The sequence below is a fragment of the Elephas maximus genome, chromosome 23 (assembly GCF_024166365.1).
Source record: "Elephas maximus indicus isolate mEleMax1 chromosome 23, mEleMax1 primary haplotype, whole genome shotgun sequence".
Lineage (NCBI taxonomy): Eukaryota > Metazoa > Chordata > Mammalia > Proboscidea > Elephantidae > Elephas > Elephas maximus.
The window spans coordinates 16439515-16464316 of NC_064841.1; the positions used below are offsets into that span (position 1 = coordinate 16439515).

At 39.9% G+C, this 24802-nt stretch overlaps 1 protein-coding gene across 1 annotated transcript in view; it reads left to right on the forward strand.

The window, feature by feature from the left end:
• The window catches only part of SLC9A9 (solute carrier family 9 member A9), a 659769-nt gene that overhangs the window by 537178 nt on the left and 97789 nt on the right, over positions 1-24802 (forward strand). Inside the window, exon 14 of the mRNA XM_049867356.1 lies at positions 16821-16900. Within this exon, the coding sequence (XP_049723313.1) occupies positions 16821-16900 (80 nt within the window). The remainder of the gene's footprint in view (positions 1-16820; positions 16901-24802) is intronic.

A 24802-nucleotide genomic window follows, 5' to 3' on the forward strand; every position in this document is an offset into this window, starting at 1 on the left:
AGATTTATTCTTCGGGCAGTCCATATTTATTACTGTTAGGTGCCATCGAGTCAGTTCCAACTCATAGACACCCAATGTACAACAGAATGAAGCACTGCCCAGCCCTGCACTATCCTCACAATCGTTACTATGCTGGAGCCCATCATTTCAGCCGTTGTGTCAATCTATCTTGTTGAAGGTCTCCTTGGAAGTCCATGATATATTCAAAATTCTTCGCCAACACTGTAATTCAAAGGCATCAATTTTTCTTTGGCCTTTCTTATTCATTGTCTATTTTTCAAATATGTATGAGGTGATAGAAAGTATGATGACTTGGGTCAGGCAGAAATTAGTCCCCAAAGTGACATCTTTGCTTTTTAACACTTTAAAGAGGTCTTTTGCAGGAAATTTGTGCAATGAAATATGTCATTTGATTTCTTGACTGCTGCTTCCATGGGCATTGATTATGGATCCAAGTAAAATGAAAACTTTGACAACTTTAGTCTTTTCTCCATTTATCATGATGTGGCTTATTGGTCCGGTTATAACGATTTTTGTTTTCTTTATGTTGAGGTGTAATCCATACTGAAGGCTGTGGTCTTTGATCTTCATCAGTGTTTCAAGTCCTCTTGACTTTCAGCAAGCAAGGTTAAGTCATCTGCATATCGCAGGTTGTTAATGAGTCTTCCTCCAACCCTGATGCCCTGCTCTTCTTCATATAGTCCAGCTTCTCGGGTTCTTTGCTCAACATACAGACTGAATAAGTATTGTGAAAGGTTACAACCCTTATGCACAGCTTTCCTGATTTTAAACCATGCAGTATCTCCTTGTTCTGTTCCAACGGCTGTCTTTTGCTCTATGTACAAGTTCCTCATGAGCACAAGTAAGTGCTCTGGAATTCCCATTCTTCACAATGTTATTGATTTGTTATAATCCACACAGTAGAAAGCCTTTGCATAGCCAATAAAACACAGGTAAACATCTTTCTGGTATTCTCTGCTTTCAGCCAAGATCCATCTGACATCAGCGATGACATTCCTCATTCCATGTCCTCTTCTGAATCTGGTTTGAATTTCTGGCAGTTCCCTGTTGATGTACTGCTGCCACCACTTTTGAAGTATCTTTAGCAAAATTTTATTTGTGTGTGATATTAATGATATTGTTCAATAATTTCCACATTCTGTTAGATCACCTTTCTTTGGAATGGCACAAATATGAGTCTCTTCCAGTCAGTTGGCCAGGTGGCTGTATTCCAAATTTCTTGGCATACATGACAGTATTTCCATCGTTGCATCTGCTCGTTGAAACATCTCAGTTGGTATTCCGTCAACTCCTGGAGCCTTATTTTTTACCATTCTTTCCAGTGCAGCTTGGACTTCTTCAATAATACCGGTTATTTTATCATATGCTACCCCCTGAAATGGTTGAAAGTTGACTAATTTTTTTTTTGGTACAGTGACTCTGTGTATTCCTTCCATCTTCTTTTCATGCTTCCTGCTTCCTTCAGTATTTTGCCAGCAGAATCCTTCAATATTGCAACTCAAACTTGAATTTTTTCTTCAGTTGTTTCAGCTTGAGAAATGCTGCGCATGTTCTTCCCTTTTGGTTTTCTAACTCCAGGTCTTGCATGTTTGATCAATTTCAGACTGCAGAAATTGGTAAAAATCTTTAACTACCTCATCTTTGGGTTTTTGGCATTAGTGGTTGCTGGATTAATTTGAGTAATAGTCGTATTAACTGGTCTTCCTCGTAGGCATATGGATATTGCCCTGTCATCGACAGCTTTGGACTTCAAGATAGATCTTGAAATGTTCGATGGCATTCCTCTTCAATTTGTCATTTCCAGCATGGAAGACTATACGATTGTGTGATTCAAAATGGCCAATACCAGTCCATTTAGGCTGACTAATGCCTGAGATATCAGTCATTATGTGGTCCATTTCATTTTTGACAACTTCCAGTTTTCCTAGATTCATACTTCATACATTCTGTGTTCCAATTATTAATGGATGTTAGTAGCTGTTTCTTCCCTATGCGTCTGTCAGGTTGTTGTACTGTGGTGGCTTACATGTTGCCGTGATACTGGAAGATATGTCACCAGTATTCCAAATACCAGTAGAGTCATCCATGGTGGACAGGTTTCAGCGGAGCTTCCAGATTTAGGCTACAAAGAAGGACCTGTTGGTCTGCTTCTGAAAAAATTGGCCAGTGAAAACCTTATGAATAGCAGCAAAACATTGTCTGATATAAAAAAAATGAGCCCCTCAGGTTGGAAGGCACTCAAAAGACAATTGGGGAAGAGCTGCCTCCTCAAAATAGAGTCAACCTTAATAACGTGGATAAAGTAAAGCTTTTGACACCTTCATTTGCTGAGGTGGCACGACTCAAAATGAGAAGAAACAGCTGCAAACATCCATTGATAATTGGAACATATATAATTACATGCACATATTTCAAAGGAATTTCATCTCTCTTTGTTTGTGGAAAGTAAAATAATCTTTGGTAAATATGAACTTGTGGCTGTGGCTAACCAGTAACGTTTCAATTTTCCTTTTTGCCTTGTAACACCTTGCAGTGTGAATGGCACTTTGTTCTTACTTGTGCCAGACCAAGGGATTTTAGAGAGCATGTTCCACTCAGGTATTAAACTTTCAGTACATACCCTATACAAATGTCTACTTGAGAAACTAAAGATATTGCCGTTGGGAATTTTATGTCTCTCAAAAGTGAAAAAAGGAAAACCTCGGACATTCCGTAGATAGCAAGTATTCCTTCTAATTAATTCCTGGTCCTTGGAAGAGCATCATTGCAGGGCAGGCGAGAACCACTAGAGCATCACATCCACCTTAATCCTTTCATGTAAAGGTGCTCTTACCCAAGAAGAGTTGCCATTAGTGCCTCTCTTTTTCCCATTGGGTCATAATCATCCTACTATTTGTTGAGCACTGATTTGTTCTTTATACTCTTCTAAGAACCTTTCATGTATTAAGCATTTAGTTCCCAAAATAACCCTATGACTGGGTATTATTATTATCCTCATTTTACAGATAAGGAAACTGTGTACAGAGAATTGAGAAGCCCTGGTTGCACTGTGGTTAAGTGCTTGGCTGTGAACGAAAAGTCAATGGTTCAAACCCATCAGTGGTTCTGTGGGAGAAAGGACCTGGCAATCTGTTCCCCTAAAGAGTATAGCCTAGGAAACCATATGGGGCAGTTCTACTCTATCCTATAGGGTCACTATAAGTTGGAATCAACTTGATGGCAAACAATAACAACATTCATAGAAGTTAAATAACTTGCCCAAGGGCACACAGCTGGCAGATCTGGAATTTGAACCCAGACAATTTGGTGCCAGCATTCACACTCTTAACTGGTATCCATGTATTATGGATTGAATTGTGTTCCTAGGCCATGATTCCCAGTATTGTGTGGTTGTCCACCATTTTGTCATCGGGCATGATTATCCTGTGTGTTGTAAATCCTAACCTCCAAGGTGTTGATGGGGCAGAATTGGAGGCAGTTATGCTGATGAGGCAAGACTCAATCTACAGGATTAGATTGTATCTTGAGTCAATCTCTTTTGAGATATAAAGAAGAGAGTTGCACACAGAAGAGGACGTCATACCACCAAGAGTGTGGAGCCAGCAGCGGAGCGTGTTTTTTGGACTCGGGATCCCTGCCCTGAGAGGCTCCTGGACCAGGGAAGGAATGATGACAGGGACCTTCCTCCAGAGCTAACAAGAGAGAGGGCCTTCGCCTGGAGTTGATGCCATGAATTCAGGCTTCTAGCCTACTGGACTTTGAGAGAGTAGATTTCTGTTTGTTGAGGCCACCCACTTGTAGCATTTCTGTTGTCACAGCACTACATAACCAAGACACTGTGCTTGTTTGCCTACCTTCCTTATTCATTCCTTCGTTCATTTATCCTATGACAAGTGATTATTAGCACCTATCCAGGTCAAGCACTAATCCAGGTGTGAGGATGCAGCAGCTACCTATTCAGAGTCCTCACCCTCACAAGGTGTATACTCTAATGCGGGACACTGATAACGAAATGGTAAACAACCACATGCTGTAAGATCAGAGGTTGGTAGCAATAAAGCAAGTAAGAGAATAAATAAAATTTCAGAAGAGGCTTTTCGCTGGTCAGGGCAGACATCTCTGAGGAGGTGGCATTTGAGCCTTATGGGACCTGGGGAAAGAATGGTGCAGGCAGTGGGTAGATGAAGGGCCTGGAGTCACAGTGGGTTATGGTGTGCACCAAGAACAGCAGGAAGGCCAGTGTGATTGGAACAGAGTGAGCAAAAGGGGGGTTGGCTGGAATTGAGGTGAGACAGATGGCAATGGTGGTGACTTTGGTTGTATTGTACACGTGATAGTTACCGTTGAAGGTCTGGAGCTAGGAAGTAATGAAATCTTTATCAACCTTCTTAAAAACTCATTTCTTTCCCAGCTCCACCTTGCCAACTCTTACAATGAGGCTAATTTTTATCTTTTTTAACACAATTTCATTTTCTAATGCTATGCTATGCTTATCTCTCTAAATACTCTCTTAATGCTATCTTTCATTTCCTTTTTGCTTACGTATAACCTAGAGCCCTGGTGGCACAGTGGTTAAGAGTTCAGCTGCTAGACAAAAAGTCAGCGGATTGAATCCACCAGCCACTCCTTGAAAACCCTATGGGGCAGTTCTACTGTGTCCAATAGTGTCACTATGAGTCAGAATCAACTCAACAGCAACAGGGTTTTGGTATGTGTAACCTAGGGGAATCCGTTCTGGTCACTGCAGCTCAAGAAGGCCATTGCAGAGCTGAGAAAAGTCCAGAGAAGGGCAACTTCAATAACTCAGTGGAGGGAGCTGCCACCCAACAATCCAGGATTGAAAGGATTAGGATTTTTTCCCTTACAGAGACTAGATCTCAGAAGGGATACAATGCAGTGTCTGTAAAAATATGAAGGGTGTGAGCAAGGTGAATAAGGACCTGTTTGCCAACTTTTCAAACAACGTAACCTGGAATACCCTTGAAACTTGGGAGAGTCCATTTGGGGAAGAACAAAAGCATCTATTCTTCTGTACAATAGACAATTATTATCCCTGGTCTTCAAGAGTTATTAGGATTGGAAATATAAATAAGTTCAGGAGGAGAAGACATTAATTAGCAGATGGTAGGGTCATCTAGGTCATTAAATAAAGTTTACTTTTTGTGAAATTTGCAAATATTCCTAATAAACGTATAAAGAACAATATAATGAATTCCATATGCCCATCCCCCAGATTTAACAATTATCAACACCTTTCTGCACTGGCTCCATTCATTGTTCCTATACTGTTGGAGTTAGCTTCACAGAATGTGAGTTCCATGCCACTCCCCAACCAGTATTTCAGAAGTGGAATACTAGGCTCAAAAATTGATCTGATTCAGATGAGAATTTTTGTTACATTGTAACTAGTGGTATTTTGAGAAAAATAAAACCAATTGTTATGGATTAAACTGTGTTCCCCCAAAATATATGTTGGAATCCTAACCCCTGTACCTGTGGATGTAATCCCGTCTGGGAATAGAATTTTCTTTGTTATGTTAATGAGGCCATTATCAGTGTAGGATGTGTCTTAAATCTAATGACTTTTCAGATATAAAAAGAGCAGATTAGACACAGAGAGAAAAGCTAGCCTAAATAGGGGAAAGATAGAGGCCATGTGGAAATCACCAGGAAAGATGAGACAAGGATTTTTCCCCTAAAGCAGACAGAACCTTTCCCTAGAGCTGGTGCCCTGAATTCAGATTTCTGACCTACTAAACTGTGAGAAAATAAATTTATGTTCATTAAAGCCACCCACTTGTGGTATATATGTTATAGCAGCACTAGAAACTAAGACACCAATAAACCAAAAAACCAAACCCACTGCCATCGAATTGATTCCAACTCATAGTCACTTTATAGGACAGAGTAGAACTGCCCTGTAGATTTTCCAAGGAGTGCCTGACAGATTCAAACTGCCGACCTCTTGGTTAACAGCCATAGCACTTAACCACTATGCCACCAGGGTTTCCAAGACACCAATATAACAGAGTAAATATCTTGTGTTTTCCTTTGGCCAACTTGAATTTATTTTGGTTGTACTTACTTATGGCTTATATATCTAAAAATATCCCCCTCCATGCTAACTTTTTACTGCTTACAGCTGAATTCCATATGTTTATCTTACCAGTAGCTTCTATAATTACATGTTCCAGAAAGCAGAAATCATAATGAGGTAGAGGAAGGGTACTTTTTATACATTAGGTGCTTTGTGTGCATCATCACATTTAATCTCTACCCTGACCAATCAAGATACCTAGTATAACCCCCATTTTATAAATGATGAAATCAAAGTTCAAAGAATTAAAGTAACCTCTCCAAGACAACAAACCACTGACATTCAGAGCCAGGACTAAAGCCAGACGCTATTTCATCCTTACTATCCCCTCACAGAAACGCTGGTTGTGTAGTGGTTAAGTGCTACAGCTGCTAACCAAAAGGTCGGCAGTGCAAATCCACCAGGCGCTCCTTGGAAACCCTATGGGGGAGGTCGCCTCTGTCCTATAGGGTCGCTATGAGTCGGAATCCACTCCATGGCAACAGGTTTCATTTTTTTTTTTTTTTATGCCCTCGTACCTCCATGAGCAAGTTTTCATTATTATTGCCTTTTGTTACCAGTATCTTTATAAATCCAATCTTTATTTGTCTTTAGTGGTTGGAAACATTACATATAAACTACAGATATATTTTAATACATACATACATAAAAAGATACACAAATCATTTTAAAAAATGGACGTTTCTAAGTGCAGTTCGTTGTAACTCAAATACATCGTAACTCGGAGCTACCCTGTTGTGCTCAAAAGTGCTAATAACGTCAAATTGATTTTGCCTACTTATTTTATCAATTACTGATAAAATCTCCAACTGTCATTGAGGATTTGCCTATTTCTCTCTAGTTCTGTCAGATATTGCTCCATGTATTTTAAAACTTTCACTAGATATAGAACTCTGGTTGAACAGGGTTTTTTTTCAACTCTTGGAAAATGTCATTTTATTACTTTCTGGCCTCCATTGTTTCTGATGGTAAGCCAGCAGTATATTTTTGTTTCCCAAAACATGAGATGCCCTTTTATCCTCTGAATTTTTAAAAAATTTTCTCTTTATCTTTGATTTTCAGAGGTTTGGCTATTTTATGTCATTTGTTTTTCTCTGTATTTATCCATATTTGGGTTCACTGAGCTTCTCAAATCTCTAGGTAGATATTTTTCATCAAATTTGGGAAATATTCAACTATTATTTCTTCAAAGATTTTTGTTTTCCATGCTCCCTCTGTTCTCTTTCTAGCACTCTGGTACCTGGAGTGTGGGAGCATGGACTATTTTATGTATTTTTTTTCTTACACCACTTGGTCACTTCTCTTTGTTCTACAAATTGAACATTTTTTATTGATCTCTATTCAAGTTAATCATCACTTTTTTTTTGTAGTGTCCAGTCTGCCCTTAAACCAGTCAATTTTCTGTTTTAAACATTGTACTTTTTGTTCTAGAATTTCCATTTTGTTCTTTTTTATAGTTTATATTTCTCTACTGAGATTTCCTATCTGTGCCTTTGTTGCATGCATCTTTTTCTTTAAACACTTCAGCATATTTTTATAGCTATTTTAAAGCCCTTGCCTGTTAATGCCACCATCTGGAGCATCTTGGGGTCTGCTTCTATAGAGTACTTTTTTTTCTTGAATGTCAGTCATGCTTTTCTGCTTTTTCCTATGTCTGGTAGTTTTTGATCATATGCTGGAAATTATGCATATCACATTGTAGCAAGTCTGGATTGTGTCGTCATTCTGTAAAAGGTGTTGAATTTTATTCAGTCAATTAAAGCTTTGTAAGTCTTGGCTTTATGCTTGCTTGGACTGACCTATTTTCATTTTGTCCTTAGGTTTAGGCCAAGATCCTTAATCTAAGACATCATCCTTACTCATAAAGCTTACTTTTTCTGGGTTCTCAACAGAGCAGCTGACTTTCCACTTTGACTGAACCAAACTCCAATGTTTCCCAGCACTGTGTGATCTTAATCTCACTATTTATTTCTCAGCTCTCTGCTCAGCTGCTCTCTGAAAGGCCTTATGAATCTCACTTTCAGCTAAGTCCTCAGCCAAAGACCTGAGGAAGACATCTACGCAGACACCTGGGTGCCCTTTCTGCCCAGCTCCTTCCTACTGTAAAAATTACAGCCACTTCAGCAGTACCCAAACTCCAATCTCTAGCTCCTCAATTCAGTGTGACTACTCTATGCTTGGATTCTACCTCCATCCAATGTAATTAGGAAAGAGCTTCCAGGTATAGTCAGGGAGAATATGAGGCTCACCTCACTTGTTTCCCTTTTCTCAAGAATCATAGGCCCCTTGCTGCCTATTATCCAATGCCTGAATTAGTTTTTTTTTTTTTTTTTAAATATATATGTATGTTTTGCCCAGTTTTCTGGTTGTTTATGGAGGGAGGGTAGGTCTAATACCAGTTATTTTATCATAGCCAGCCATTATATATTTTAAAAGAGATTTTAAAGTAGTTTTCTAGGGGGAAACATTGTTTTGTTTTCATACAAATACAGAATCCTATATGCTATAATCGCAAGTCTAACAGTGAAATTCTTATCTTTCTTTGTTATCTTGTTTGTGGTTCTGGATGCTGTCACTAGGTGACCACATAAGCCATCATCTCCTTGTTCCCAGGTTCAATTTCCCTTAGGATGTGTATGTGTGTACATATGTGTACGTGTGTGTATACATATGTATAAAAGGATTAGCACAATAGGTAAATTATATAATAAATCAGGCATTAGTTAAGAATAACGTGAAGCAGGTACAGTGAGAGGATGTGAACGTCCTCCTGCCTCTAAGTTGGCCTGTCGTTTTATGCTCTGCACTTAATTTTTAATCTTTAGCATGAGAATATTGGACACAGGATAATTTTCTATATACTTTTAAGGAGGAAAACATGTCTCCTGCACCTCAAATATGTTACCTTTATGAAAATACTTTGTAAGCTATAAATAGTTACACAAATGTAGGCAAAAGTTTACAAGGCTTCATTATTTTATTACCTCTTTCCAACTCCCACTTCATTGCCTTTCACATCTAGAATTTATGATTCCAGTATATAGTTGTATTAGCTTTTTATTACTGTGCAACAAATTATCCCAAACCTTAGTGGCTTAAAATAGCAAACATTTAGTATCTCACAGTTCCTATGGGTCAGGAATTTGAAATAAACTTAGCTAAGTGTTTCTAACTCAGGGTTTCTCATGAGGTTCAACTAGTCTTCTCATGAGGTTCAACTGAGCTACAGTAGTCTGAAGGTTTGACTAGGGCCAAAGGATTCATTTCTATGATGGTTCACATGGCTGTTGGCAAGCAGACTTTGTTCCTTCCCACATAGGCCTTTCCATAGAGCTGCTTGAGTGTCCTTACAAAATGGCAGCTGACTTACCTCGGAGTGAAAAGTTCAAGAGAGACAGTGAGAAGGAAACCATAGTGTTTTTTTATGAGCTATGACACACCATAACTTCTGCCAGATTTTATTCATTAGAAATGAATCAGTAAGTACAACCCACACTCAATGGGAAGAAAATTAGAGTCCATCTTTTAAAATGAGAGATATTAAATAATTTGTGGACATATATTTTAAAAACCATCACAATATTATATTTACCTGGTGAAACAATTTCTTTTTCCCTGGATTAGCTTGGACCTGTTATACAGACAAAGTGACCTGGACAGACCCTTTCCTGTGGTTCTTTTAGCTAAGCCATGAGTTTAGGCCATCTGGTAGTATATTTATGATGTCTATGTGTCATCTTAACAGCTTTACCCAGCCTTGGCAAGTTTTCTCCTTCACTTTTTTCTCCCTAAGCATGTATTTTCTGACTGTACCTTCTTGGGAACATTCATGAATTTATCTTGGGATGGGGAAAGTGAGAATATTTGCATAAAATCCATTCAACCTGGAGGCTAAGAATTAATGATGTGCCTTTTAAACTGCAAATTTGAAAGAAAAAAAATGTGACCCCCAATTATACTATGCTGTCTCTTCCGAATCAAGTTTTTCTCACTGGGTGCACAGAATCTGGTCCACTCCCTGATAATTTGAAAAGCAAGGCAATGAACTTGAACTTACTACATAAATACAGTCCAAATTGGGAGAGATGGTGGGGGAAAGTACTGCTATCAAATTCCATCCACATGTAATATCTAAAAAAGTACTTTGGAACTCATAAGGAGATCTACAGATTTCTTATGATAATTATTTGGTTTTTTATCATTCCATGCAACTTCCACTGACATTAATATTGAATATAAAATCTTAAGACATAAGAAGGAAAATCTCCTCTCACTCTCACTCTAGTTCTCGAAATCCCTTGAATCCCCCTGAAATGAGGAGGAATCCCACATGATTAGCCCAGAGCAGAGTTCATCCATTCACGTACAAAGTCCCCATATTTGAATACTGGTAGAGGACTATATTTACATTTGCTTAGTTCTTTTTAATTAAAGTTAATACAACAAACAATCCTTTCTGGCTTCAGTGTCTGGTTTTCACAGATTTCTGGCCAGAGCCTTTTTTTTTTTTTTTTTTTCTCTCTCCCAGGGGTTCAAATAAGCATAAAACAAAGAGTACCATTGTAATTTTCCTGTTGTTCTTGCTCTCTGGGGTGGTGCTAAAGGTGAAAGGGTTCACTTAAAAGATAACTACCAGTGGTACAACTGCTATGGAAAACAGTATGGCACTTCCTCAAAAAGCCAGAAATAGAAATACCTTATGGTCCACCAACCTCACTCCTAGGTATATATCCTAGAGATATAACAGCAGTGACATGAATAGACATATACACACCCATGTTCATTGCAGCATCATTCACAATAGCAAAAAATGGAAACAACCTAAGTGCCCATCAGTGAATGAATAGATAAACAAATTGCGGTACATACAATGAAACACTGTGCAACTATAAAGAATAATGAGGCCACGAAACATCTTATAAAGTGGATGAATCTGGAGGGCATTATGCTGAATGAAATAAGTCAATCACAAAAAGACAAATATTATATGGTCCCACTATTTTTTTTATTACAAAAAGTCAAGAATAGATATACACACAGAAAGCTAAGTTCTTTGGTGGTTAGCAGCCATGGGAAAGAAAGGGAAGGGGAATCACTTTCTAGATAGACACTTGTTACTTTTGGTGATGGGAAAGGCAATCCCAAATATGGGTGAAGTCAGCACAACCTGACCAAGAAAAAAAAAAGACACTAAGAATTACATGAAAAAAAGGGACAATTTCGGTAAGTGCTATAACATATACAATTTTGCAACAACAGTAAAAACAACCAAAAAATATGTGTGTGATTACACAGGTAGATATGGAGGCGTATACATGTATAGGAAGGCATATGGGAGCAAGTGCACATGCATATATAGGTGTATCTGTAGGCATGTGAGTACACATGTTTGTACTGCATATATATCCACATCTATAACAAACCACATAGGAGACATAGTTATAGAGGCTTCCTAGACATATCCAAACAGACCACTTGCAGGATTGTTCTACTGGATTAAAAGTATTGGGACCATAGTCTCAGGGTACAACTTAGTCAATTGGCATAACATAGTTCGCAAAGATAATGTTCTACATCCTACTTTGGTGAGTAGTACCTGGAGTCTTAAAAGCTTACGAGCAGCCACCTAAGATACAACTATTGGTCTCTACTTGTATGGAGCAACAGAGAATGAAGGAAATCAAAGGCTCAAAGAAGCTAGTCCACAGGACTAATAGCCCACATGAACCACAGCCTTTTCTAACCTGAGACCAGAAGAACTAGATGGTGCCCAGCTACCACTACTGACCATTCTGACCAGTGATACAATAGAAGACCCCAGATAGAATGGGAGGAAAATGTAGAACAAAACTCAAATTCCTAAACAAGTCCAGACCTACTGGACCAATATAGACTAGAGGAACCCCTGATACTATCTCCCTAAGATATACTTTGAACTTGCAATGAAGCTATTTCTGCAGGTCACCTTTCAGCCAAACAATAAATTGGCTTATAAAATAAGCAACATCATCCACAAGTAATATGCTCCTTTAAGCTATTAACTATATGAGATCAAAGAGTCAACATTTACCTAAAAGCAAAGATGAGAAAGCAAGGGAACATAGATTAATAGAAACAGAACAAATAGAATGGAAATAATGAGAATGCTGACACATTGTAAAAATTGTAACCAATGGCACAAAACAACTTATATAAATATTCTTAAAGGGGAACCTAATTTGCTGTGTAAACTTTCACTAAAACACAATAAAATATTACTTAAAAATAAATAAAGTGACCAACATATCTATGGGAAAAAAAATACAACTGCCTACTCCCTACTGGGCTCATTCATTTCCCAACCTGTGGTCTATTCCCTTTGTGTAAGGAGAAGAAAGAAAGATATTAAGTGCCCCAGTCATTTTTAAATTTTCCCGAAAATAGAGGATAATAAAGGGGCCAGAAGTTTCATATACATCAAAAATTCTGCTTCTTAGAAGTATCAGGGGCAAATAAAAGTTGAGATGCAATACCCTTGAATCTCCAGTTCCATCTACAGTTTTGAAACATGAGGCTCAGAGTTGGTGAGTGTTATTATTCTTATTAAAGAGTAGAGAGTCAGATCTCAGATCTTGGTCTTCAGTTTCTAGGTTCTATGCTTGTTCTAACATGCATACCACTTCCCCTCTGGGATGAAGGAACTCAAAAGAGAAGAAATAGTGTTATGGATAAAGAAAAATATCAGCAAGTTCCAGACACTACTTCTCATGACTGCTCATATCCATGGTCCTTGGGGTGTGAGCTGCTCTCTGCTTCAGAATAATCCAGGTAGATTGATGCTACCTGCTGTCCTCTGCCCATCTGGAGCCTCCCAGGGGTCTGCTCTCTGTGCTGGCTCATCAGATGCCTTCCGTGTTCCAGGGTGACTGCAAAGGCCTGCCTTCCTTTGGCACATTTATCTTCAACCCCCAGTGCACAGACAGAACACATGCTAGACTAACTCATTTTTTTCTACTCACTTATTGATGGCCCTTCATAAGCAAGTTATTAAGTCATCAATAACTTCAGAGAAGCAAATGAATGGATCTAGATCTGGACCAATAGATATTTAAGATATACACTGAAAATTTCATCTAGGATCAGCAGAAAAGTCAAGGCTGGGTCATTGGTGGTATTTTCCCCACCTGGAAAAACATGCTTCACAAATGTTTTCTTCTAATTGGATCCCAGTTTATTTCTCTACAGAGTAGTGAAGTGAATAACACCTCCAGTCTCCCAAGTAAAATAAAGTAAAAAAAAAAAAGAATGCATGAATCAACATTTTTTCAAAATGCTACTACTAATATGTGTTGTTCCCATCAGCTGACAAAAATATCCCTGAAAGTTTTGCTGGAAGTAGATTGTAGGCTCTTTCAGGAATGCCTGTGAGTTCCGATGGACTCCCCAAAAGAAATAAAACAAAAAAGGGAAGGAGAGGCAAGGAAATTTTCTCAGACCTTGAGAAACCCTTGAAACCAGCATCTAGAAGTCTGTGGAAATTCCTAACACTGAAGCTTCGTTTCTGCAGGGATACTTTCAAAGCCATAAGCAGTTCACTCAGTGGAGGGGAAGCCACGTATTTTCACTATGTCTGGGGGTATATATGGCTGCTCTGTCTTAGCCTCCATGGGTACCCCAGTATTTTGACCTCATGTCTCTGTTCAGATACCTCTGCTCCCTACTTATCCCCTGGGACCCCACCTGGATGGGAGGAATCTTGGCAACTGAGAGGCTGTAAGTGTGCTTTGAAACTTCTCCATACCCCAGATGCCTCAGTTTTCTCATCTGTAAAATAGGAATAATAATAATAGAACTACTTCATCAAATTGTTATGAGAATTAAATGAGTTAATATATGGAAACCACTTAGAACACTGTCTGGGCACATGTTAAGTGATCAAGAAATGTTACCTGTCCTTTTTGTCATTAATAAAAAATATACAGTATTTTCCATATGATTAGGACCTTAGGGACCAGCCTATCCAATTTCCTCAATCCATTTTACAAACTTGGAAACTGTACCACAATAACTTTCAGTAGATTAATGCAGAATGTCTGTGCTTTCCAGAATTTTGAGGCTAAGTGAAGTATCAGCAGAAAGAATACAGTCTTTGGAGTCTAGGAGTTCTGGATTCAAATTCCAGCTGTGTCATATGCTAGCTGTGTGACCCTGGGGAATCATTTCTTCCCTTTTCTGGGCTTCTCTGTAAAATAAGTATAGCACAACCTACCTTGCTGGATTGTTGTAAAAATTAAAACGTAATGACTGAAAAAATTAATGACAGGATAACGTGACTAGCACATTGCCTAGGATTTAATGAGCATTCAATAGCAGGGAGCTGTTGTTACTGACAGCATCATTCAGCTGGGCTGAGGCAGCGTGGGTGCTAGAATTCTGGTCTCCTGGCTGCCAGTCGAGCTCCTCACTATGCCACCCTGACTTTAGCAAAGCAAAAAACAGAAATTTGGTGACATTTATTTTTCTTTTTGTCAGTTTTCCTCAGTGATCATCTTGTTGTCAGTAGGTATTATAAGCTATCAAAATTATAAAAAATTGATGGAGGGAGCTCTGGTGGCTCAGGGGTTAAGAGCTTGACTGCTAACCAAAATGTCGGCAGTTCGAATCCACCAGCTGTTCCCTAGAAACCCCATAGGGCAATTCTGTTCTGTCCTATAGGGTCACTATGAGTTGGAATCAACTCAACAGCAATGATTTTAGTTTTTTGTTTTTGTTTTACTGATGGATAAAATTCTCTAAGTCCTTATTGTTCTGAAGGAAAAGAAAAGGGGGTGAGGGAGAGGAAAACACATCTTTTTCTAACTAGTTTAGTATAACATGAGTGATTTCATTCTGCCAGCTGAATCCCAACATGCTGTGCCTGTTGGAAAGATGGTGACTCAGAAACAACTTGCAAAGATGATGAAGAAAACACTGTGTGCAGCAGTGATTCTACAAATCTGACACATTTGCCTGGGTAGAAATAGCTAGGGAAAGGTGAAAGGAAAGATGGAAATTGAACTGGACACCCTGGTTTCCTTTTTAAAGAATATGATGAATAAATTCTAAATAACAAGACATGGCACTCCAGCTCTATCAGACAACTATTTCTTGGAGTTTCAATGTCCAGGAAAAGATAATACATGTCCCGCAGTGGGAACTGGGAATGGAGGATGGGTTCCATGGACAAGTAAGTTTTAGAAAGACTTCCCTCTTGAAGATTTATGACATGTATTTATAAACTAGAGACTCTGAGAAGTTCTACATTTATGAAACCTATTTAATGCTGTTGAACTCATCCTTCCTGAACCATTGGGATGGAATTCCTATCAACATCATGTAGAACAGTGGCATACTAGGGGACAATGTTTGGGAAAGTGTACAAGGTTTGTAAATCAGAGATCTTGAGACAACTGATGAGTAGGCCTGCCAGTTTGGGTTTTAATTTCATTTCGAGTCGCCATTTCAACCATTAGACAACACATAAATGGCTTAATAAAAATAGACCATGTTTTACTTTCTTGTATTCTGATATTATTTGTGAGTGATGGAACTATAGCATCTACTGGTACACATATGTTCCAGAAGCCAGAATACAGCTACTTATCATTAACCAACAATGGAACTGGTTGGAAAAGGGCAAATAAAATAAAATAATAAAATGAAAGCAAATCAATTTGGGCTAACCTAAGGGCTGACTTGCGTACATTGATTGGATTGTCATTCTGTATGCCATCATGGCCACAGAAGAATGTTTGCATTATTTGTAGACTGGGAATTCTTGATACAATTTGGGGATGGAAAATGTGAGCCCCCCAAAAACAAAGAAATCCACATTACGATATAAATGCTTTTAATGATGGGGATAATTAGAACCCTTTGAAGCTTGGTGTTCGATTCTCTTAATATGCAAAATGAAATTCACAAAAAAAGTCAAAGTGTCACTAAATATCCTCCGTACCACACTATAACGTTCATTATCATCTGCCTCTAAAGTTCACAAAATTTTTCACCTTCTTTCCTTTTTCTGACCTTTTCACCCTCTGTTCTCACATAAGCACCTATCTCTTTTATCTTTCTTAATACTTTTTCTTCCTCCCTCCCTCTGTGACCCTTGGTGGGGTGGGGATAGTGGGGAATGAGACAAGAACAATTATTACAGGTCTCCTATGAGAATTCCCTATTTCAAAACACTCACAAATCTAAGCAGGAAGATATCAAAAATTAACCAGGGACTTTGGAAGTGATCTACCAAAAAGAAAATGAATGAAAACTAGTGTAACAATTATTAGACTGTCATCATCCCTTTAGTCTTGACCTTTTGGTAAGCCGTAAATAAATTCCATCCAAATTTGACAGAAGTTAGCTGCAAAATTTCCACAACGGCAATCTGACAGAAATATCACTTTTATTGACATCAAAAAATGGCATTTCTTGGCCACTTAATAAAATTGGGATTATTAAGAAAAGTAAATGTTGAATCATGCCATGAGAGCCCCATCCACAGGGCAAGATTTATGAGCTAATTTTCTTGGCAACTGCTTCACCGTTTAGATGAAAATGCCTATACCTAGAAAATTTTTTTTTTTTTCAAATTTGGTTAAATTTAGTTTGGTTTGACATGTCTTTTTGTACTGAAATGTGTTCTCTTATTAATCCAATGCCTTTTTTGCTGGTTTCTCTCCAGGAAGCGAATAGCTTGGATAAAAGCACGACAAAAACAGAGAGTGCCTGGCTCTTCAGAGTGTGGTATGGCTTTGACCACAAGTATCCTTTGATTATTACAGTCTCTCGCATACTGCCACATGGCAGAGGATGACTTCAAGTGCTTCATCATTGTGGTGTGTACTCCTGCTCATCAAGAAACACAGAAAGGTAAAGCAAATTCATAGCCATGCTTATGAGAAAGAATGGTTTCAAAAAATAAAAAGTTGTGTAGTCCATACTTAGGAAATCCTGGTGGTATACTGGTTAAGTGCTATGGCTGCTAAAGGGTCAGCAGTTCGAATCCACCAGGTGCTCCTTGGAAACTCTTTGGGGTAGTTCTACTCTGTCCTGTAGGGTCGCTATGAGTTGGAATCGACTCGACGGCACTGGGTTTGGTTTTTTGGTTAGTCCATACTTAAGTGTTACAAAAAGCTAAAGTGAAATATCTCAAGGTCAAATGTATTTGGTGTGTTCATGGCAATCTAGGAGCCCTGGTGGTACAGTGGTTAAGAGCTATGGTTGCCAACCAAAGGTCAGCAGTTCAAATCCACCAGCTGCCCCTTGGAAGCACTATGAGACAGTTCTACTCTGCCCTATAGGGTCACTATGAGTTGGAATCAATGGTTTTTTTTTTATGGCTATATCATATTATTTTCTAACGCCAGATGATAAAATCATACAGTCCTAAAGAACTGATCTATTTTACTGTCCTTCCTCCTCCTGGTCAAGTTGGTGTTATACAAACAGTCTCTCTGGTCAAGATGACCCAGAAAAAGCTTGTACACCTTTCTCCCAAGAACCTACTTGTGTGCTTTTGTTTCATGCTGTGGGAAAAACGAAGATGGGTCTGAGGAGAATAAGTCTGATTCACAATATTATAAAATAGAAGCACTTCGTGTTCCTGGCAGACTTGAGCAAGTTTTTTGTTTGTTTGCTTGTTTGTTTTTCCAGCGAAGGGCAATTTAAAAATTCTGGCAATCAGCGTAAACATAGTAGCTCAGATACACCTGGCCCTGCCCTGGGATTCAAAGGGCCGAGAAGTCGGGCCTGAAGAGCTTTGCCATTGTGAGCTGCAGTAAGTGGTCCATCTCTAATCCCAGGCACAAGGCACCCCAGAAGAAAGGAAAGGACTGTGCTGAAAATTGAATGCATTAGGGTCTTTGTAGCTAGCTTTCCACACTCACAAATCTCTTTCCTTTCAGGGAGAAAATGTCAGTCCCTGGCTGATTTTAAGCACATAAGCAATGATTAAGGACACAACAGATCAGTGGGGGAGGATAAAGAATTGAAATATGGGGGAAAAAAAAAACTCCAAAGAACAGGCAAAGGAGAGGAGGTAAAAATGGAAAGGGAAGAGGAGGCAAGAGAAATACAAGAAACTCACAGTAGGAAGGAAAGGAAAACAAATTAGAGAAATGACTGCGAATAACAGAAAAAGAAATTTAAAAGGAAGTGAAGAAAAGCTAATTGAAGATCACGAGATAAGCAAAAGGAAAACCAAGTGAGAACTAAAAAGCAATTCTGTAAAGGCAGGGCATTTCAAGAATTGCAAAATGGTGATATAGAAGGCACACGTTCTTTTGAGGTTACAGTTTTGTTTTTCCATAGTTTTGTTATCTGTGGCCAGATGTTTTGCCTCACTCAATCTTGAGCTTGTATGGGTGTCATGGATTGAATTGTGTCCCCCCAAAATATCTGTCAACTTGGCTAGGCCATGATTCCCGGTATTGTGTGATTGTCCACCATTTTGTCAGCTGATGTGATTTTCCTACGTGTTGTAAATCCTACCTCTAAAATGTTAATGAGGTGGGATTAGCAGCAATTATGTTGAGGTTTTGTCTAAAGCCAATCTCTTTTGAGATATAAAAGACAGAAGTGAGCAAAGAGACATGGGGACCTCATACCACCAAGAAACAAGAGCCAGGAAAATAGCACGTCCTTTAGATCCAGGGTTCCTGTGCTGAGAAGCTCCTTGACTGGGGAAGATTGATAACAAAGACCTTCACCCAGAACATATAGAAAGTCTTCCCCTGGAGCTGGCACCCTGACTTTGGACTTCTAACCTCCTAGACTGTGAGAGAATAAGTTTCTCTTTGTTAAAGCCATCACTCATGATATTTCTGTTACAGCAGCACTAGATGACTAAGACTATGGGCCACATATGTTGCCTCCGCCTTAAAAGCAGTCTGTCTTGGCTATTAACTACCTCTTAGAGGTTCTGGTAGGAATCCTGGGCAGCACAAATGGTTAAGCACTCAACTATTAACCAAAAGGTTGGCAGTTCAAGTCTACCTGGATGCACCTCAGAAGAGAGGCCTGGCAATGTTCTTCTGAAAGATCGCTGTCATTGAAAACCCTGTGGAATTCTGAACACATGGGGTTGCCATGAGTCGGAATCAACTCTATGGCAACTGGTTTGGTTTTGGTTCCGGAGATTCTGGTATCTCATTAATTACCAGAAGACTCCCTGGTCTGTCTAAGAGAAACTGGTTCTTAGAAGCTATGCTGGATTATGCCTCTGGTTGATTTCTCATCTGGAAACAGAATTTGGTCCTGCCATTGCTTATAGGTATCTGATAACCAGATTTGTATGAAATTATAGCAATTCGATTAAAGAGTAAACGTAAAGGTTGCTTGGGTATGCTGAAATGCACAGCAGGAAAATGCTAAATCGAAAATGAGATAGAAGATGCATTTGTTCAAATTGTGACAGAGCTTTGAGGAAGGCTGCACCATGAAGAAAAGGAATGAGGTGGAAAAAGTAACTTGGAAGCAAGAAAATGAACATGGGAGCCCTCGGAAGTTTTTAGCGGACATTCAGATGATGTCATAGATTTTGTCTCACTTCTCGTGAGGGGTTTATCTTCATGTGATTATGGACAGGCTAGCAAAAGTGAGAGCAGATTTACACCCTCAGCAATATCTCTTCGCCTGGTGATCTGTCCCCCTGGGCATTCATTTTAGAGATTGCAGCGCTGCCATCACGGCACAAATATATTTGCACTTAGACAATGGATTTTAGATCATAGTTATGCTCTGAATTTATACTCGGAGAGTAGCAAGCCAACCAGTTTTGACTCTGTGACCTCTTGATATGTCTGTATTTTTATAGACAAATCATCCACGTGGTTTTTATGTTCATTCCGTCATTCACTTAGAACCCAGGTTGTGTGTCCATGAACCTCGTAGACAAGCCATGCCCACCATCACCAGGGTATGGGTGATCTCTCCACCCTGGGGTCAGGCTGCCTGGCCTGGGCCAAACAGAAATTGTCAGGAGGCAGAAAGAAATTGACTGTACATTTTGGAGCTGCTGAAGTTTCATTTCAGTAAAATTGCATCATGCAAATGAGGCATTTTAAAGAATTACTGAAAAAAAGGGAAAAGAATAATAAATAAGCCTTTTTATGTATGTGGATCAGCCAAGGTTCTCCAGAGAAACAGAACCAGGGTGTGTGTGTGTGTGTGTGGGTGTGTGTGGGTGGGTGTGTGGGTGTGTGTGGGTGTGTGTGGGTGTGTGTGTGTGTGTGTGTGTGTACCAAAAAAGCCAACCAAACTGGTTGCTGTCGAGTTTATTCTGACTCATAGCAACCCTACAGGACAGAGTAGAAATGCCCCATAGGGTTTCCAAGAAGCAGGTGGTGGATTTGAATTGCTGACCTTTTGGTTAGCAGTCAAGCTCTTAGCCACTTTGCCACCAAGGCTCTGTGCATGTATCTACACGTGTGTGTGTGTGTGTGTGTGTGTGTGTGTGTGTGTGTAAAAACCAAATCCATTGCCATCTAGTCAGTTCTGACTCATAACGACCCTATGAACTGCCCCTTAGGGTTTCCAAGCAGTGGCTGGTGGATTTCAACTGCACACCTTTTGGTTAGCAGCCGAGCTCTAAACTGCTGCGCCACTAGAAAAAATATATATACACATATGTAATGTATCTGTGTGTACATAGTAAGAAGTTTATTTTATTTGGCTTATGCACTGTAGGGGCTGGCAACTCTGAAATCTGTAGGGCAGACACAGTAAGGGCTGGCAACTCTGAAATCTGTAGGGCAGACACCGTAGGTGCTGGTAATTCTGAAATCTGTAGGGCAGATGGCAGGCTGAAAGCTCTCAGTGGTTGATGCTTCAGTCTTGAGGTAGAAATTTATTCTTCCTGAGGGAAACAGTTTTTACGCTTAAGGGCTTTCAACTGATTAGGTGATTGGATGAGGCCTACCCATGTTATTAAGGATAATCTCCTCTACTTAAAGTCAACTGATTGTAGATGTTACCACATCTCCAAAATACCTTCACGGCACCACCTAAAGTAGTGTTTGATGGAATGACTGGTAGTACAGCCTAGCCAAGTTGACACAAAAAACTAACAACCATCACAGCACCCCGTTCACATTCAATTTATGCCGAATATTCAGACCCAAGAATAGAAAGACCCTCTTAATTCACCAGGCACAAATGGTTAAGCGCTCAACTACAAACTGAAAAGGTTGGTGTATTAAACCCACCCAGACGTGCCTTGAAAGCAAGGGCTGCGCTCTGCTTCCAAAGGGTCACAGCTTGAAAACCCTATGGAGCAGTTCTGCTCTGCAACACATGGGGTCGCCATAAGTCAGAACTGACTCGACGGCAACGAGTTTGTATTTTGTTTGTTTGTTTGTGTTTTATCAATAAAACAAACCGAATTTGCTCATACTTTTTTTTCCTACTTTTTTATAGCATGAGTAATAAATGCATGGAGTCCATAAAATCTCCCAAGAAATACAGGAGAGTAAAAATAATGAAAGCTAATATTAAGGGAGGGTGAACAGTGGCCAAGAACTGTGTCAAGTGTTGTGTTATTATTTTGTTTCACCTCCTCAACTCCCTAAAAGGCTGGGAGGGTCTAGAGAGCACACCACAACACAAATGGACTGATAACTGCACTGGCCTCTGTTGAACCAACCTGGGCTCCTCTATGCGATAGCGTCGTTGGAGAGCTATGGTGTCAACATAGATAACTGTTTAAGGTTTTATTACGATTTGGTGTGTGCAGCAGTTCTGAATCATGCAATGCCAAGAAGAATTTGAGAAGGGGGGAGATGAGCAAGGGAACGTTTGTTACCGAGCACTGACACTTTGCCATTGGGCATATTTCATTTTATTCTTATAAACACCTATTTGTGTGGAAGAAACTGGCTACTAGAGGACCTAAACAACTTTCTTAAGATCCCATGGCTAATAAATGTCAATTCCATGAATCAAGACCAGATCTATCTCACTCCAAATTCCATAAATATACTTAAATGAACTTCAATGTTGACAACTCTATGTCCATGATATCCCTTATTCTATATGCAAAGGCCCATGTCTCAATATGTTCATAAAGGCACCACTGAGGCAATGAATAATTATGACTTCTTAGGGTCGCTATGAGTCGGAATCGACTCGATGGCACTGGGTATTTTTTTTTTTACATTGTGTAGTACAGAGCTCACATGTCCTCAAACATTGTTGAAGATAAAAAAAAAATCTGTTGAAGATACATGGGGTGATAACAAGGTTAGAGGTCCTAGTCAGGGTTGGTCACCCAGAGTGAAGCATCAGGAATGAGTCTCCAAGGTCCTGAGTCAGATCTTCAAGTTTTCAGGGACAGTTAATTATGCCAAAGATCCAAGAGTGGTTCTGTCTCATAGAGATGGACTGACTCTAGCCAAACTCAAAGGAGATAGAAGCATAAACCAGACACCAAATTCCTAGATCTTCCCATGGGGGAATATCCTTTTCCTGTGACGGGAAGGCTCAAGTCACACTCTGGTCCCTAGCATCCTTCTGTCATCCTCTCCTACCTCTCACTACTGTGCTCACTCTGGCTACCTCAGGCTTGCTCAGATATACCAAGCACATTTCTGCTTCCAGACCTTCCCACTGGCTGTTCCCTCTGCCTGGATGCTCTTCCCTCAGACATCTGCATGCCTCCTTCCCTCATCTCTTCAACTTGTCAGTGAGACCTTCCTGGCTCCATATTTAAATTACCAGCCCCAACAAGAGCACTCCCTTAACCCTCTCCTGCTTCATTTTTTGCCATAGCACTTATCGCCATATCATGTAGCGTGCACTTTACTTATTTGTCTATTGACAGCCTCTTCCAACCAGGATGTATGTGCTTTCTGGGAGCAGGGATTTAGGTCTGTTTTCATTAGCTAGTATGTCCTTGGAAACCCTGGTGGCGTAGTGGTTAAGAGCTATGGGCTACTAACCAAAAGGTTGGCAGTTTGAATCCACCAGGTGCTCCTTAGAAACCCTATGGGACAGTTCTATTCTGTCCTATAGGTTCGCTATGAGTCAGAATCGACTTGATGGCAATGGGTTTTAGTATATCCTCAAGCCATAGAGCAGTGCCTGAAACATAGTGAATGAACAATGCTGAATGAATGAGCAAGCAAGCATCAATCAATATTTTCTATCCAGGGCACCTTTGTTCCAGATACTGTCGTAGTAAACCAAAACCAAACCCATTGCGGTCGAGTCGATTCCAACTCATAGTGACCCTGTAGGCAGTGTAGAACTGCCCTATATGGTTTCCAAGGAGCACCTAGTAGATTCAAACTGCCGACCTTTTAGTCAGCAGCCATAGCTTTTAACCACTACGCCACCAGGGTTTCCACTGTTGTAGGAAAATTAATTATTAGAAGGCTGCTAATTTTTTTTTTTTTTTAAGTGAATCTGAAAGCAGAGCAAAGCAGAGTAGATAATACTGAGAATGTTTCACCCAGGCTCCCCTTTGGCACCCGAAGGGCTCACTCTCTGCAAGCACCCCTGCCTCCCAGCCTCTCTCCTTGGATGGTGAGAGCCACTCAAGGCAGAACTGGATCTGTGTTTTCTCAGCTGACCTCTTCCCCATGACTGACCGCCTCCCTTTTCTTGGGATGTATTAGGATAGGACAACTGATGTGGTGCATTCAAGCCTGGCTCCGGCTTAGCAACCATTCTTTCTCTGGGTGACTTTGACTGCATCTTATCTCGCCGATCGTATTAGTAACAAACTCAGCATTGTAGAGAGGCCCATCACCCTCGCTAATTTATCTCTTATAGTGAGAAGATTAGAAGCAGAAATTGACGCCCCCTTATTCAGATTTTCAGGAGTCCAATAAACTTATTTGCTTAGGACCACCACATTACAGCTGGCTTGGGAATCTTATGTTGCTCGTTAGCAGGTAACTAATGATCCTGCTGGGCTGTCCGCTTCCTAGAGGCTCCTTCCGTTCTATCATTTACTATCTCTCTCCGTAAACGTGTACATACTAGTGCTACAAATGTGAATGACACAGGATAAAAATGACCTTTCCAAAATAAAAAAGGGCAGGCTAAAATAATTTTTTAGCACTTCCTGTCTCCTGACATCAACTGAAAATAAGGAGTTACCATGTGGTTGCCAACGTTTTACATAAGCGTAAAGAAAGCACAGAGATAACAATGGATTGGCAAGTTGACACAGTAACGGAATTGCATAAAGCCACACGGACAGAGATGTCCTTCCCATCACTGATTTGGATGAAGAGTGCACTGGGATATTACCAACAAAGCTGAAAGGCCCAGGGGAGTGCCATATTTTTACACAAATAACATCGCCTTCTACGCTTGTTTGCCAGCTGCCCCCTCCCCCTTGCAGGCATTTTCATAAGCAGGCTATCCTTTTTTTTTTTTTACAGCAGCTCTTAAAAACAATTGGCATAGTGGAATTTATGAAAATACCTCAAGGGTGAGAGGGCGCAGTTGGCAAACAAACATAGATGGCGTGCATTATTTGGGTAAATGTACGGCATGTGTGGGTGCCGCAGTGCTTGCCCTGGATGCTGCAGATCTTTCATTTTCCATTTTGAAGAGACTGGCAAGGGAAGTGGCAGGTATTAGAGCCCCTCCTGTACCTCGGGGTGACAGACAGGGGCTTTATTCCACGAAAAGTAAACGTGAACATCAGGGTCATTC